The following is a 15,684-nucleotide window of genomic DNA, read 5'->3' as shown; positions in this document are numbered from 1 at the left end:
ACCAGGTGACCACCTTACACTCACACAGACACAGTTTGTGTGTTGGCACGTCCACGTAGACACTAGGGGACAATCTTACACTCACACACTTACACATGCACACTGTAGGCGCATGTGTGTGGACCCCAGCAAACAATCTTACACTCACATTTACACATGCACTTTGTGTGTGGGCATGTGCATGTGGACACTGGAGGGACAATCTTACAGTCACACACAGTGTGGGTGCGTGCATGTGGATGCCAGGAGACAATCTTACACTCACATTTACACATGCACTTTGTGTGTGGGCATGTATGTGGATGCCAGGAGACAATCTTACACTCACACACACATTGTGTGTGGGCAGGTGCAGGTGGATGCCAGGAGACAATCTTACACTCACACACACTTTGTGGGCGCGTGCAGGTGGACACCAGGGGACAATCTTACACTTGTACATGGATGGTAGCAAATGGCTTCAGGTCGCTGAGATGAACTTCCTGATCAGGCACAGTTATGGAGGAAGGGTATTTATTGAAGCTCACAGATCCAGGGGACATTCCATAACGGCAGAAGCTGGCTTGCCTTCACAGGCCCAAGGAGAGAGAGAAGCACAAGCCAAAAGCCAAAAGCCGCACAGCACAGCACACTTCAGGAACTTCAGCTAGGCCCTTTGCATAGACCCCGGACCATGGCCAGGAACCCCGCTGCTGGGTTTCACAGCAGGGCTGGGCAGCAGTGTCACGAGGCCACTGTCTGCATGGCCTGCTCTGCTCATGTGCCTGGCTGAGCCTCACCAGCAGCTGCACGGTGCACTACACCTGCTCCTGGCAGTATCTAGTCCTGCTTCTCAACCAAATTGTTTTCTAGCAGCTTCAATTAACCCCCTTGGTTATCTTAACTTCTGGTGAGCAAAATAGGGCTGGCTTTTCGGGTTTGTCCAGGGTTCTACAATTTCAGTGCCGGCCACCTTTTCATCTGGGCCAGGGTCTTCCTCCTGGCCATCAAGTTGCTAAGTCTTCAGTTTCTCGAAGTTGTCAACTGAGCAGCTGTCCTGCTGCTGGTAACCGGGAGGTCCTGGCTGCTAGAAGCTACTCCCAAGTTCCTGCCAGGCGGCCCCGCCACGCGCACTTCTTGTGGAAGGCCTACGGCGAATAATCTTCCAAGCTCACTCAGCATTGCCATCCACCGGATTTCTGACCTAGTCGTTCGCCAAGGGCCTCTGGGCAGGGGAGGGGCCAAAGGTCCCCAGACCATGAGGTCCACTTCTTGGGCCATACAGCCTTACCCAGCCTTTATCAGCTGTCAGTCAGGTACAAGCCTCTTCACTCCAAATCCACGATGCCACAAATCACCTCACTAGAGCCTTAGTTTACAAGACTTTATTGTGTGGACAGTTCAGCAGAATCTGATCTTATTCAGTATATAATAGTTATCAGCACACAGCTGAAATTTTATAAACAGGGAAACACATTGAAACTATTTTTTAAAATACTTTTATTTGACAGAGGGAGGGAGGGAGAGAGAATGGGCATGCCAGGGCCTCTAGCCACTGTAGACAAATTCCAGATGCATGCACCCACTTGTGCATCTGGCTTACATGGGTCCTTGGGGAATGAAACCTGGGTCCTTTGGCTTTGCAGACAAATGCCTTAACCACTAAGACACCCCTCCAGCCCACTTTGAAACTATTTTACTCTCTGAATTACATCTTAACCCACAGTAATCCTCAATTTTATTTATTTATTTTTTTTTTACTCCTTGGGTTTTGTTGTTTTTTTGAGGTAAGGTCTTGCTCTAGCCCAGGCTGACCTGGAATTCACTATATAGTCTCAGAGTGGCCTCCAATTCACAATCCCTCCTACTTTTGCCTCCTGATTGCTGGGATGAAAGTTGTGGGCCACCACACCTGGCTATCATGATTTTTATTTTTTATATTTTTATTTTTTGGTTTTTCGAGGTAGGGTCTCCCTCTAGCCCAGGCTGACCTGGAATTTATTATGTAGTCTCAGGGTAGCCTCAAACTCACGGCGATCCTCCTACCTCTGCCTCCCAAGTGCTGGGATTAAAGGCATGCACCACCACAGCCAGCTCATGATTTCTAAGTAAGGGCAGGTATTTAATATTACCTGAATTTCTAAATCTTAAATACATGGAAGTGATAAGAGATACTTATATCTCAAAACCTCTGGAGAACAACTGTCCTCATTTTCTTGAAATGAACTTGGTGTAAAAGGCAGTGAAGAGGTCTTTATAAGGAGTGTCTGAATCAGACTTGGTCAGAGGTATCCGGCAAAGCCGACGAAACCCAGGAGAACGCAGCAGCAGGTTCTGTAATAGGCCAATGAGGCTGGAGCACAGCCAGTAGAGAGCCAGCGACTGTGAAGAGAAGACACGGATGTCAGCACCTGGTCTCTTCAAGAAGGCTCAGGTCGGTGGGCAACAGGAGAGCAGCACAAACTGTAAAATTGAGCACTCTGAACAAGATCTGTGGTGGCCATTAGATACCATGAGGGATCTACCAGGTACCAAAATCGCCTGAAAGGAAAACCAAAAACTAGAGAGAGGTAACTGCCTGATTCTGCACAGCACAAATGACATGTCCAAGTAACACCTTATATATATATATACATTTTGATGCCAAAACACACAGCCTCAGATGCCTCAAACAGGTCACAAGAGGCATTGGACTATCTGCTGATGTAACCTCAACTACCAGAAACCACTGAAGTGTACCTCAGGGCTTCCAGGACACCTCTGGGCAAAGACATACACACACGTCACACCTTTGTCCTTAGTAGCCGCGAACATGGACAATGCTCAAAGAGCTGGGTCAATGCAGGCAACCATTTCTTCTGTTCCTATGAAAAGTGTCATGAAGTAAAACCATGAGCGTGGCTCACAGACATGCTTCGTTGCTGGAATGCATCTCTATCTGTACCTACCTAGCATCCCTGGGAGGAACACTGGCTCTGCTTTCCCCACAGTGCTGCGCTCCTTGCCCAGCGTACCCAGAAGGAACAGGTCAGCACATCCACCCACCAGGCACAACGACACTGCCTTCATGCCACTGTGCGAGGTGTTGTGAAGAGTGTGCAGGAGTTTGACACATTCACACACAAGATTACGTTCAGCGTCACTCGGTCGTGGAAACAGTTCTAAGCCAGTGGGGCAGCCCAACCAGGAGGCAGGCCACACACCGCGCATGGCGTTGCTCACTCACCGAAGGTACTGTTGCAGCCACGGGGACCATCAACACTGACAGAGCGCGGATAAAGTGTGTCACGTACGTTTGGAATCGAGACATGCCGAGTTTCTGAAGAGCAGATATCTACAGCAAAATGAGCACGCCACGGTCACTACATCATCAACGCTGGAGGCTAGGTGTGGTGGCGAATCCTGTGACAGGAGCACTGGGAGGCACAAGGCTATCCAGAGCTACACAGGGAGTTCAAAACCAACTGGGGCCAATGGGAATCCAACAACCACACAAAAATAATAAGACACAACGAAACATTATTCAGGCTCATTTTTGACGAGCTCCCACCAATTCGTTAACAAAAAGAGCCAGTGTTCTCGCTCAGTGGCAGACTGCCTTGCCCAGCGTTGAAGCGGTCCCTGGTTCACAATCCTGAGCACCGTAAACAAGCAAGAATTCAGAGACCGAAGAGCTCAGGTGCTGATCATGGGTCACCAAGGTTGAAATGAGACGAGCCAAGGCCCAGCGCAGCAGCTCTGCTTCCCAGCGTCTCACCAGGACGACGGGTGGTGACGAGCCCACGCCAGCAGGGCAACCCCACACGTCACTGTCGCTGTGTCACATGGAAGCCTTTTGCCTCCGCCTCTGTGACGGTTAACCTCAGATGCGAACCGCACACAGTTCAGAATCATCGTGGAAACAGACCTCTGGGCTGGGATTCCAGACCGGACAGACGGGAGGGAGAACGCAGCCCGGCATTCATCAGCTCAGCTTCCTGACTGCTGCCTGGGCAGGGCAGCTGCCTCAACGGCACCCTCAAGCTACGAGCCAAACAAACCCTCAACCGGTTCTGTCAGACGTTTGTCACAGCAAGTAACTCAATATGGTTTCCCAGGTAAAAGGTCACAATACACACCACCTTGTTGGGCAGCCCCACACTTTCAGTGACCACACAGCCTCACACACCTTTTTTTTTTTTTTTTTTGGTTTTTTGAGATAGGGTCTTACTCTAGCCTAGGTTGACCTTGAATTCAGTATGGAGTCTCAGGGTGGCCTTGAACTCACGGTGATCCTCCTACCTCTGCCTCCTGAGTGCTGGGATTAAAGGCATGCGCCACCATGCCTGGGTCACACAGCTTTTAACATCTCAGTGCTACCTTCCCTCTCTAAAATGCAGTAATGACATTACCTGTCTCCTAAGTTTATTCAGAGAACTGGATGAGTTAACTCATGTAAAATGCTTACAAAACTACCTGGCACAGGGCTGGAGAGATGGCTTACTGGAAAAGGCAATTGCCTGTGAAGCCTAAGGACCCTGGTCCAATTACCCAGGACACATGTAAGCCAGATGCACACGGTGACACATGTGTCTGGAGTTCGTTGGCAGTGGCTGCAGGCCCTGGCATGCCCATTCTCTGTCTTCTCATAAAATAAATAAAAATATGTGTAAAAATGCCTAGCACATAAAGTATGTTATGAGAATTCTGACACCAAAGATCATAAGGGACCTGAGCCCATGTCCACAGCTGATCTGGGACCAAAAAACAGGGAGTGTCAACTGGAGGAAGAGCAACATCCACCAACTCAAAAAACAGCAGGTCAGGGGAGCAGCCACACACACACCAAGGACAAAATGCAGACAGTTCTCGGTAAAAAGCACCACCCTTGGGGCAGGAGAGATGCCTTAGTGGCTAACGCACTTGCCTATGAAGCCTAAGGACCCAGATTTGATTCCCCGGTATCCACATAAAGCCAGATGTACAAGGTGGCACATGCGTCTGGAGTTCATTTATAGTGGCTAAAGGCCCTGGCACATCATTCTTTCTCTCTTCATCTCTAAAAATATTTTAAAATTCTCACACTCACACACACACATGGGCACTGACCTCCACTATTAACAAATTAGTGATACCAATGGAGATGGGCAGAATCCACGTAGAGTCCACGGCGGTGAGGTCAGGAAACCACAGGACCCCCCCAGCAGCCAGCTGCTCCTGAACAGAAAAACCTGCCAGAACAGTTTTATCCGGAAAGTACTAAATCCAAAAATTAGCAGAGGGAAACAGAAGTAGGCCAAGCATATGCAAGCCATGGGTGTCCCACTCCAGGTCCACCCGGGCTCTGACTGACCAGCACACAGGTGTCCCTCCCTCTCCAGGTCCACCCTGGCTCTGACTGACCAGCACACAGGCGTCCCTCCCACTCCAGCTCCACCCGGGCCTTGCTCAGGTCATCATCAATTACATGGCTTTTTGTCTGGTTTTGACAAATGTCGGTGCTTACACAGTTAGTCTGTTCACATGGAAGACTCTAAACTCTACAGGTTCTAAATCTACAACTGTTTTTTCTCTCTCCTCTCCCTCCTGGTTTAGAAGGTGCTGAAAATTGAACCCAGAGCCTTCCACATGCTAGGCAGTCACCCTAGCAACTGAGCTACAACCCTAGCCTCTAAATTCTGTAACTTTGTAAGGAAGATAGTAACTTGCACTTATGAAAACTGATTTTTTTTCTCTCCTCCTGGAAAGCAACACCAGAGAAATTATTCAAGAGATGAACAGTTACCTTCTGAACGTGTTGTCCCTGTGCTGAAATTCCGGAGAGCAACAGACATGAAGATCCACATTGGAAGCTGAACCCAGACGAGTACAGTGGCTTTGAAAGGGTGGCAGTTGTCGCGGACATACAGCTCCGACACGAGCCTCCTCACGTTCTTTAAATAAGTGAGCCTGCAGTAAGGGAGGGGAAGAGAACATCGCGTAGCTACAGTCCTGCCTCATGCCCAGCACATACCATTTTGTAGCTGTGGTTAAAGAACACAGACCAAGGTTTTTACTGTCATAAGCCATAAGGGAGAAAGGCAAGCAAAGCCCTTTTACCAGAACTATAACCTATGTCTTTAATGATCTGGTGGTCAACTAGGTTTTACTGGGAGAAATTCTGCCAGGAATGGTGGCACGTATTTGTAATCCCAGCAATTGAGACATGAAGGCAGAGGACCTTGAGCTTGAGGCTACGGGCTACGCTGCAAATTCAAGGTAAGCCTGGGATATACTGTGAGAGCTTGTCTCAAAATTAAAGAAAGTGGGGCTGCAGAGATGGCTCAGTTGTTGAAGGCACTTGCTTACAAAGTGTGATGGCCCAGGTTCGATTCCCAAAACACCCACATAAAGCTGGACAGATGTTCATTTACAGAAGCAATATACATACACACACACAAACACACACACAAATAAATAAAAACTTTTCAGAAAGTGAGAAAATTTCAAGACTGACATTATGATTACAATTATAGAAGAAATGTTAATGGCAAATGTACATTTTATCCAACTGGAGTCCAGACAAGCTTGATTTCTGAACTTATCCTTTTATTTGAGTGGGGGAGGTAGGGTCTCACTGTAGCCCAGGCTGACCTGGAATTCCAGGCTGGCTTCAAACGCACAGTGATTTCTATATCTGCCTCCCAAGTGCTCAGGTTAAAGGTGCGCACCACGATGCCTGGCTTGAATTTGCCCTTTTTGTTATGTGGTTTTGTGTTGTGGGGTTTTTTTTTTTGTTGTTGTTGTTGTTGTTTGTTTTTCGAGGTAGGTCTTGCTCTAGTTCAGGCTGACCTGGAATTCACTATGATTTATCAGGGTAGTGTCGAACTCATGGTGATTCTCCTACCTCTGCCCCGAGTGCTGGGATTAAAGGCATGCACCAACACGCCCAGAGAATTGTGTACTTTTTTAAACTGCCAAAATGGTTTCCGTTTATCAAGTATTTCTCTCACAAAGATTCTATTTATTAGTATGCATTTCTTTACTATAAACCCAGCTTGCCATGAATTCCTGATCCTCCTGTCTCCACCTGGTAAATGCCAAGGTTACAGAAATGTACTACCCTGCTCCGTATTAACTACAGGTATGTGCGGTCATGCCCAGCTCCAGATTAACTACAGGCATGTGTGGTCACACTCAGTTCCAGATTAACTATAAGCATGTGAGGTCACATGCAGCTCCAGATTAAATGTTCTTCTCACAAGTCTTTCTTTCTGGACTGTAGTAACTGCTGGTTCTTTTCTTTTAAAAAAATCTTATTTTATTTAATTATTTGCAAGTAGAGAAAGAGACAAAAAAAAAAAAGAGAGAGAGAATGGGCATATCCTGGGCTACTAGAGACCCTGTCACTAAAAAACAGCAATAACGACCAAGGACACAGCTAAGTAGTGTCTCAAAGCCTTTAATCCCAGCACTGGGAAGGTGTGGTGGCTGATTACTTAGCTCAGGAGTAAGATGAACTCTGTTTTTTCATTTTGTGCTTTCTGTCCAAAACATAAAAATACCATGCCTGCTGAGCATGGTGACACATGCCTTTAACTCCAGCACTTGGGAGGCAGAGGTAGGAGGATTGCCATGAGTTCGAGGCCACTACATAGTGAATTCCAGGTCAGCCTGAGCCAGAGTGAGACCCTACCTCAAAAAACCAAAAAAATAAAAATAGCATGTCACAGGATATGAAATGAGCAAACCGACACAATACCAAAATCTGTACTTGTTACCATTTACACAAAACATGTGCACACACATCCGTGGTTACATGAACAGAGTCACACATACATACCTGGCAACTCTTTTGGACCACCCAAACTGGCGTGCATGCATGGCAACTTCTTGGTTAAGATGCCTGGCAATGGTTTTTATTTCTGGCTGCAAATTTTCCACCTAACTAAAGGAAAAGTTTTTATGAGCATATAATTCTTATTCATAATTACTCATATGTTTACTCTGTTCCCTCAGCTCACAAACGTGGTTTATTGATCAGGTCAAGAAACTTTAGCCAGAGCTGGAGAGATGGCTTAGCGGTTAAGCGCTTGCCTGTGAAGCCTAAGGACCCCATTTCGAGGCTCCATTCCCCAGGACCCACGTCAGCCAGATGCACAAGGGGCTGCATGCATCTGGAGCTCATTTGCAGTGGCTGGAGGACCTGGCACACCCATTCTATCTCCCTCTCTGCCTTCTCTCCCTCTGTCGCTCTCAAATAAATAAATAAAAATAAGCAAAATTAAAAAAAAAGAAAAGAAAAGAAACTTTAGCCAGGCATGGTGGCCCACAACTTTAATTCCAGCATTTGGGAAGCTGAGGTGGGAAGATCCCCAGCCTGGGCTACAGAGTGAGTTTCAGGTCAGCTTGGGCTAGTAAGACCCTACCTCGAAAAAAACTAACAAACCTTGAAGCGTCGAATGGTATTTTATATGGGTTTGTTTAAAATACACTCCACTTTGCACATTATTTGGGCAATATGGGCAAGTGATGTACTCTCTAAGACCCATTCCCTCACACCTAGCAAATACAATAGCACCTACATCATAGGAGACTCAAACAGAAACCACACCCAGAATTGTTAATTTTTAGAGACACACACAAAGAGAATTGGTGTGCCAGGCCCTGAGCCACAGAAATCAAACTCAAGACACTTGCACCACATTGCACTTGCCTCACCTTTGTGTGTCCGGCTAATGTGGGATCTGGAGAGTCGAACATGGGTCCTTAGTCTTGGTAGGCAAGAGCCTTAACCACTAAGCCATCTCTCCAGCCCCTTACTCTGAACTTTAACCAGCAGTCTTAAAAAATTGCATGAATTCATTCTGCATATGATTTCTGTAAAGCAGCTCATCGCCACCACGACTCCGCTGCATCCCTTCCTGTCTTGCTGTTCAGTGGGAACCCTGACATCCTGTTGGAAGTCTGACCAGTAATTACCCATCACTCTAAGCAAGAGAGCTCAGTCCACCTGGAAGGCTCTCAGGAGCGCTATGAAGGAGTCAAGGAAAGGCAGTCCACAGGAAGGTGTGTGACTCCGTGGAAGGTGACGGTGACCATCCAGACAGAGATGCAGGCGGTAGGGCCAGGATAAGAAATCAAATTGCAGAGCCGGTGGCGCATGCCTTTAACCCCAGCACTTGGGAGGCAGAGGTAGGAGCATTGCCGTGAGTTCGAGGCCACCCTGAGACTACAAAGTGAACTACAGGTCAGCCTGGACTAAAGAGAGACCCTACCTCGAAAAAACAAAAGATAGAAGTTTGCAGGGGGCGGAGCAGGGAGCTGGCTCGGCGTCAAGACACTTGCTTTGCTCTCAAAGCCCGACACCCTGGGTTCGAGTCTCCAGCACCCACGTAAAGCGAGAGCCACAAAGTGGCGCGTGTGTGTGCGGCTTGTTCGCATGTGCGGGCCGGGGGTCTCCGGCGCACCCACACGCTTTCCTCCTCCCTCTGGGCCTGCCACGTCGCCTGGGGACGGTGGTCCGGCGGTCAGCCCGGGGTCAGCGGCGGCCGGCCGAGCTCACCTTGGCCAGGATGTAGTGCTGGTAGGCGGCCAGCGGCAGGGTGACGGCGGCGCGCAGCGCGGCGGTGGACAGCACCACGCTGCCCCACCACGGCAGACCCGCGGCGTGCGCGCCCAGCAGCACCTGCTCGGCCGCGCGCACGGGCGCCGACGCGGCCAGGGTCTCGTACCAGCCGTCGGGGGCCGCGGCCGCCGCCGCCGCCGTCCATGCCGGGAGCCGGGCGCCCAGGGCCTGGCGCAGCCGGGGACGCGGCGAGCGCAGCCAGCGACCCTGCAGGCGGCACAGCATGGGCACGTCCACTCGGGGACTCCCGCGACAGCGGAGGTACAGCGCCACGCGCCTGCGCGGAACGCCGACCGCCAAGCGCGTGCGCTCAGGGGAGGGGCGGGGCCAGCGGCGTGCGCATGCGCGGGAGCTCCGGGCACAGCACGCGTCGCCCGCAGCCACGCATGACCTTCCCTGTCAAGGGGGGTGGTGACGTAAGACGTCGCACTAGAGATGACGCGGGGACGAGGAAGTCCCGCCTCTCCCACGCGGGCTCCCGCAAGCAGGCCGGAAGCACAAGGCGTCCAGCGGGCCAGCGGGCGGGCAGGGCTGCGGTTCCGCCTGGTGTGCGAAAGTCTCCGCCCGTGCGTGGGCCTGCAGCCTCCTCCTGGCGGGGAGCGCACCTTCGCCGTAGTACGGGGCGCCCGCGGAGTGCGCGTGCGCGGTCTCGCGCCAGGTGTCCGGGAGACCCGGAGGTGACGTGCACGAAGGACGCTTCCCCAAGCGCCTGGAGACGCCGGAGGACTCTCCTGTCCACTCTGCGTCACCTGCCTTCCAGACTGACCGAGACTCCGTGTGTGTCTGTGTGTGTGTGTGTGTGTGTGTGTGTAAGCACGGATGCCATAATACAGGCTGCACGTGAGGCTTAATAATAATAAAAAGCAGCAACCAGGTGCTATTAACTGCTCACTGATTGAAAGTGGAAATGAGCCCAATTTTAAATGGACAGTTCTTTAAGATCAGTGTAAGGAAAGGGATTCAGTTTGTTCTGCAGTTCCCTAGCATGAAACTGGTAGAAGTGAGTTGCTCCTTCCAAAGTGACCTTAGACTTAAGACATAGAGGGCAGTGTGGAAATAAACTTCCACGAAGGACATGACATGATGCTACTCGCCTTTAATCACAGCACTGGGGAGGCAGATGTAGGATTGCCACGAGTTCGAAGCCGGCCTGGGTTACCAGCAAAACATTTTATAATTCCTATCTAGGGCTGATAGTGGTAGAATGCCTGAGATAAATTCTCAGCACTAGAAAATTAAATAATTACGGGCTGGAGAGATGGCTCATTGGTTAAGGACACTTGCTTGCAAAGCCTGATAGGCTGGATTTTTAGTCCCTAGTACCCATGGAAAGCCAGATGCACAAAGTGGCATCACATGCATTTGTGATTTTGTTGCAGTGGCAAGAAGCCCTTTCTTTTTGCAAATATTTTAACTTTTTAAAAATTTTATTTATTTCAGAGAGAGACACAGAAATAGGCAAGTAGAGAGAGAATGGTTGCGCCAGGGCCTTCTGCCGCTGCAAATGAACTCCACATGCATGTGCCCCCTTGTGCCTCTGGCTTATGTGGGTCCTGGGGAGTCGAACCTGGGTCCTTTGGCTTTGCAGGCAAGCGCCTTAACCATTAAGGCATCTCTCCAGCCCAAATAATTTTTTCTTAAGAGAGTCAAACCTGGATCCTTTGGCTTTGCAGGGATGCCTAAATGGTTATAGCACCCCAAATCCATGTGTATCCTAAGCCAAACTAACCCTTTATAAATTTATATTTATTTCAGTAAAACTGGATTTATTGTCCACAAGTCCTAAACCAAAAGTTTCAAGATACAGTTCAAAATCTTGTGTATTTTCTCGAGGTAGGGTCTCGCTCTAGCCCTGGCTGACCTGGAATTCACTATGTAGTCCCGGTGGCCTTGAACTCACTGCTTCCCTAGTGCTGGGATTAGAAGCATGCACCACTACATCCATCTACCGTTCACACTCTTAAGATGTCATTCTGAAAAGCGTTATGAGGAATAAGGACTGAGACTATTGCTAGCTGCATCCACAAATCAAGCTGTCATTTTAAGATGTATTCTTGGGGCTGGAGAGATGGCTTAGCGGTTAAGCGCTTGCCTGTGAAGCCTAAGGACCCTGGTTCGAGGCTCGGTTCCCCAGGTCCCACGTTAGCCAGATGCACAAGGGGGCACACGCGTCTGGAGTTCGTTTGGAGAGGCTGGAAGCCCTGGCGCGCCCATTCTCTCTCTCTCCCTCTATCTGTCTTTTTCTCTGTGTCTGTCACTCTCAAATAAATAAATAAAAAGTTAAAAAAAAAAAACTCAGATTCGATTCTCCAGTACCCATGTAAGCCAGATGTACATGGTGGTGCAGGCATCTGGAGTTCATCTGTAGTGGCTAGAAGCTGTGGCACACCTATACTCTCTCTCTCTCTGCTTGCAAATAAAGTATTTTTTAAAAAGTATATTCTAGCCAGGTATGGTAGCAGGACACAAGAGGCAGAGGTAGGATAAGTGTGAGTTTGAGGCCAGTCTGAGCCTCCATAGTGAATTCCAGGTCATCCTGGGCTAGAGCGAGACCCTACCTTGAAAAAAACACAAAAAAAGTGGGGGGTGGAGAGATGGCTTAGTTGTTAAGGCGTTTGCCTGCCAAACCTAATGACCCAAGTTCAAGCCCCTAGAACCCATATGCCAGATGCAAAGGTGGCACATATGTCAGGAATCTGCAGTGGTTACAGGCCCTGGAGAACCCATTTTTTCTCTCTCTCTTTCTCTCATATAACTAAAAAGTATGTTTTGGGGGATGGACATGGCTTAGCACTTACAGCGCTTACCTGCAAAGCGAAAGGACCCAGGTTCAACTCCCCAAGACAGACGCCAGATGCACAAGGTGGTGCATGTGTCTGGAGTTCCTTCGCAGCAACTGGAGGCCCTGACACATCCATTTCCTCTCTTCCTCAAATAAATAAATAAAATGTACCCTTGCACTACCTGGTGGTGAGTGCTTGAAATCCACTGAGGCAGATGCCTGTATATCCAAGGCCAGCCTAGGGCCTGCCTTCAAAACACCAGTCAGGCGTAGCACATGCTTATGATGTCAGCACCAGAGAGACTGAGATAGGACACTCATGAGCTCAAAAATTGTCTCAGAACAGAAAGAAACGTATCACCACGAACAACTTTAAAAATGCCAATGATGACACATACCTGTAATACCCATTTGGGAGGTAGAGGCAGGAACATCCTTAGTTACATAGTGAGGTCAAGGCCAGCCTAGGCTACATATGACACTGCCTTACAAGGGAGGATGGCTCAGTGGCTAAAAGTCCTTGCTCTGCAAGCTTGCTGACCTGAGCTTGATCCCAAACACCCACACAAAGATGCATACAAAGTGTATGTTATCTCTAATTCCAGCATACCCATAGCAATCCTGTCATTCATGGGCCAGCTAGAAAGGCCTTCCCAGTGGCAAAATAAGAGAATCTGTCTCTAAGAAGGTGGAGGACTGGACCAACACCCTGAGATTGGCCTCTGACCTCCACATGTACACTGTACACACATACATGACCCCCACAAACAAGTATTCTCTGCATGCTAATGCTCTTCTGATCTAAATTCATGCTAATATTGAGGTAGGTCCTCACTCTAGTTCAAGCTGACCTGGAATTCACTATGTAAGTCTTAGGCTGGCCTTGATCTCACTCACATTGAACCTCCTATCTGCCTCCTAAGGTTGGGATTAACGGCTCACATAAAACCTGGTTTATGCTAAGTTTGCATATCTAGATACAAAAGCATTCCTTAACCCATATTATCGGATAATCAGAACTTGCTTTCTTACTTGGAGAATATTAGAGGAACTATTAGTAAATTCCAACACAAAACTGAAGTGTCATCAATACTTATAAGTTTTACACTCAATGCTGCAGTATCTTTTTAGTTGCACAGCACAGTATAAGAGTCCATGCAGGATCTGGAAAGGAGTATAGCACGTGAGGTAACCCAGGCCCAGAAAGCCAGACGTCGCATGTTTTCTCTCATATGTGGATCCTAGCTACAAATGTTGACTTTTGTGTGAGCTGGAACCAGAAATTGGTAGTAGAGGCAAGTGAACTAGAAAAAGGCTATAAGGAGGGAAGAAAGGGAAGGACTTGAGGGGATGATATTGTACATATGTAATTGGAAGAACAGATTACGGGGAGTGAAATGGCCTAAGGGAGGCCAGGGGAAAAAATTATGAGAAGGGTGGGGGGAGGGTCAATCAAAACTTAAGATATTCTGAGTAAAACAAATGAAAACTACTTTTTTGGATAATGGCACATCTAGAAGCCAGAGATTGCTACTAGAAAATTTTCAGTGCCAGGGATGGGATAACTTCAAGTGAGTTGTTGGCCAGAGAGTTCCCTGATGCCTCCAAAACATTACAAGCTATTGCCAAAGCCCTTGCTTTCCCACGAGTAACAGATAATAAGACCCTATTGCTGAAGACTTCACGTGCCTGGGCAGCAAGGTCACTGAGAAACCAAGCTGGTGCTGAGCAGAAAGCCTTCTCCCTGTGGATCAGCCAACTGCACTGCATGCAGCCCTGTGGGAGACAGAAGTTGTCAGCAGTGAAAACAGTGGACAATGGAAGCCTCAAGTTTGGCCAGATAGGCCAAATGACCAAATGGAATACTGGCACGTCTGCTCTGGGGGAAACCAACTGCTCTCTAACTTGACTGAAGGCCTGCTCTATGGGAGAACACATGTCTGATACTGAAAACCTAATCAAAAGCTTATGGCAGGGGAGGTCATGAGCCTTAAGGGTGTAAAGCCTGTTCTTGCCTGGCTAACTGCATATATTATGCTCACCATACTGCCCTGAAAGCACTACATTTAAAGTTCATATTCATATATTAATGCTACTCTCACATTTGGTTAGAGAAATTTCTCTTTTCAGATGGCAATGACCACTGGGATGGCCCAGCAACATAGTGCTGAGAAGTGAGAGGAGTGTCCAGCACTGAGACATCTCTATCACACCCTCCAAGGTTCAGGGTCCATTGCTGAAGAGGTGGCAGAACGTAAGAGCCAGAGAAAGGGTACCAACTTCTTACAATGTAACTGTCCAGACAGAAATTGGCTTTGAGGCTGGAAAGATGGCTTAGCGGTTAAGACAGCTGCCTGCAAAGCCAAAGGACTCAGGTTCGATTCCCCAGGACTCACATAAGCCAGATGCACAAGGTGACGCAAGTATCTGGAGGTTGTTTGCAGTGGCTGGCTGCTGGCTCTCTCCCTCTCTTTGCCTCTTACTCTCTCTCACATAAATAAATAAACATTAAAAAAATAAATTGGCTTTGTATTCATGACCTCTCAGTACCTAGCAATACCTTCACAAGACCCTAATAGGAGAAAAAGACAATGGCATCAAAATAAGAGACCAAAGGAGAGGAAGGGGATATGATGGAAAGTGGAGTTGTGAAGGGGAAAGTGGGGAAGGGGAGGGAATTAGTTTATTGTCTGTAAGTTGCCAATGAATTATTTTGAAAAAAGACCATGCAAATATTGGAGCTGACAAATAATTTCAGGGGCTAGGAAGATGACTCCATAGTTAAAGACACTTGAAGCCGGTTGGCCCGGGCTCAATTCCCCAGCCACCCACATAAAGCCTGATGGGCATTTATTTGCAGCACAAGACAACCTGGCTTGTGTGTGTGCACTCACAAGTTAATTTTTAAAATGTTTTAAAAATAAAATCATTTAGCTGATTACCTCCTCCATGTAGACCAGCTGACAGAAAGCTGGAAGAAACCATTCTGCATGTAGTTCAATGGGAGGAAGAGAAAACACCAATGAAGATACTCAACAACAGTGGACACTGAAAGCCTTGTATTTGGCCAGCCAGGCCAAATGAGCCAATGGGTGCAATGGTAGCATGTCTGTCATGGTGGAAACCAACTGCCCTCTAAGTGGACTGGAAGCCCACTCAATGGGAGGGAAGACATCCCTTACTGAAAACTTAAACCAGGGGTAGTCATGAGCCCTAGGGGTGTAATGTCTGTTGCTGTTTGGCTAAATGTATATGCTATCAAACTGCCCAGTAAGCACTTCTCTTAATGTTCATGCCCTTATATTAATACTACTCTCACTTTTGGTAGAGAATCTTC

General features: G+C 48.2%; 1 protein-coding gene across 1 annotated transcript; it reads right to left on the bottom strand.

Annotated features, from left to right (window-relative positions):
* Nucleotides 1-1,954: 1,954 nt before the first annotated feature.
* On the bottom strand, nucleotides 1,955-9,790 carry LOC101611225 (cytochrome c oxidase assembly protein COX18, mitochondrial). Its single transcript, XM_045161135.1, has 6 exons — nucleotides 9,503-9,790; nucleotides 7,781-7,881; nucleotides 5,744-5,907; nucleotides 5,068-5,189; nucleotides 3,206-3,313; nucleotides 1,955-2,361 (listed from the first exon to the last, which is right to left on the bottom strand). The coding sequence occupies exons 1-6, from the start codon at nucleotides 9,788-9,790 to the stop codon at nucleotides 2,188-2,190; spliced, it is 957 nt and encodes a 318-aa protein (XP_045017070.1). The 3' UTR covers nucleotides 1,955-2,187.
* Between the last annotated feature and the right edge of the window lie 5,894 nt (nucleotides 9,791-15,684).

Source organism: Jaculus jaculus, chromosome 11 (assembly GCF_020740685.1).
Source record: "Jaculus jaculus isolate mJacJac1 chromosome 11, mJacJac1.mat.Y.cur, whole genome shotgun sequence".
Lineage (NCBI taxonomy): Eukaryota > Metazoa > Chordata > Mammalia > Rodentia > Dipodidae > Jaculus > Jaculus jaculus.
The sequence above is the reverse complement of the archived record's forward strand: the minus strand, read 5'-3'. Positions and strand labels throughout refer to the sequence as shown.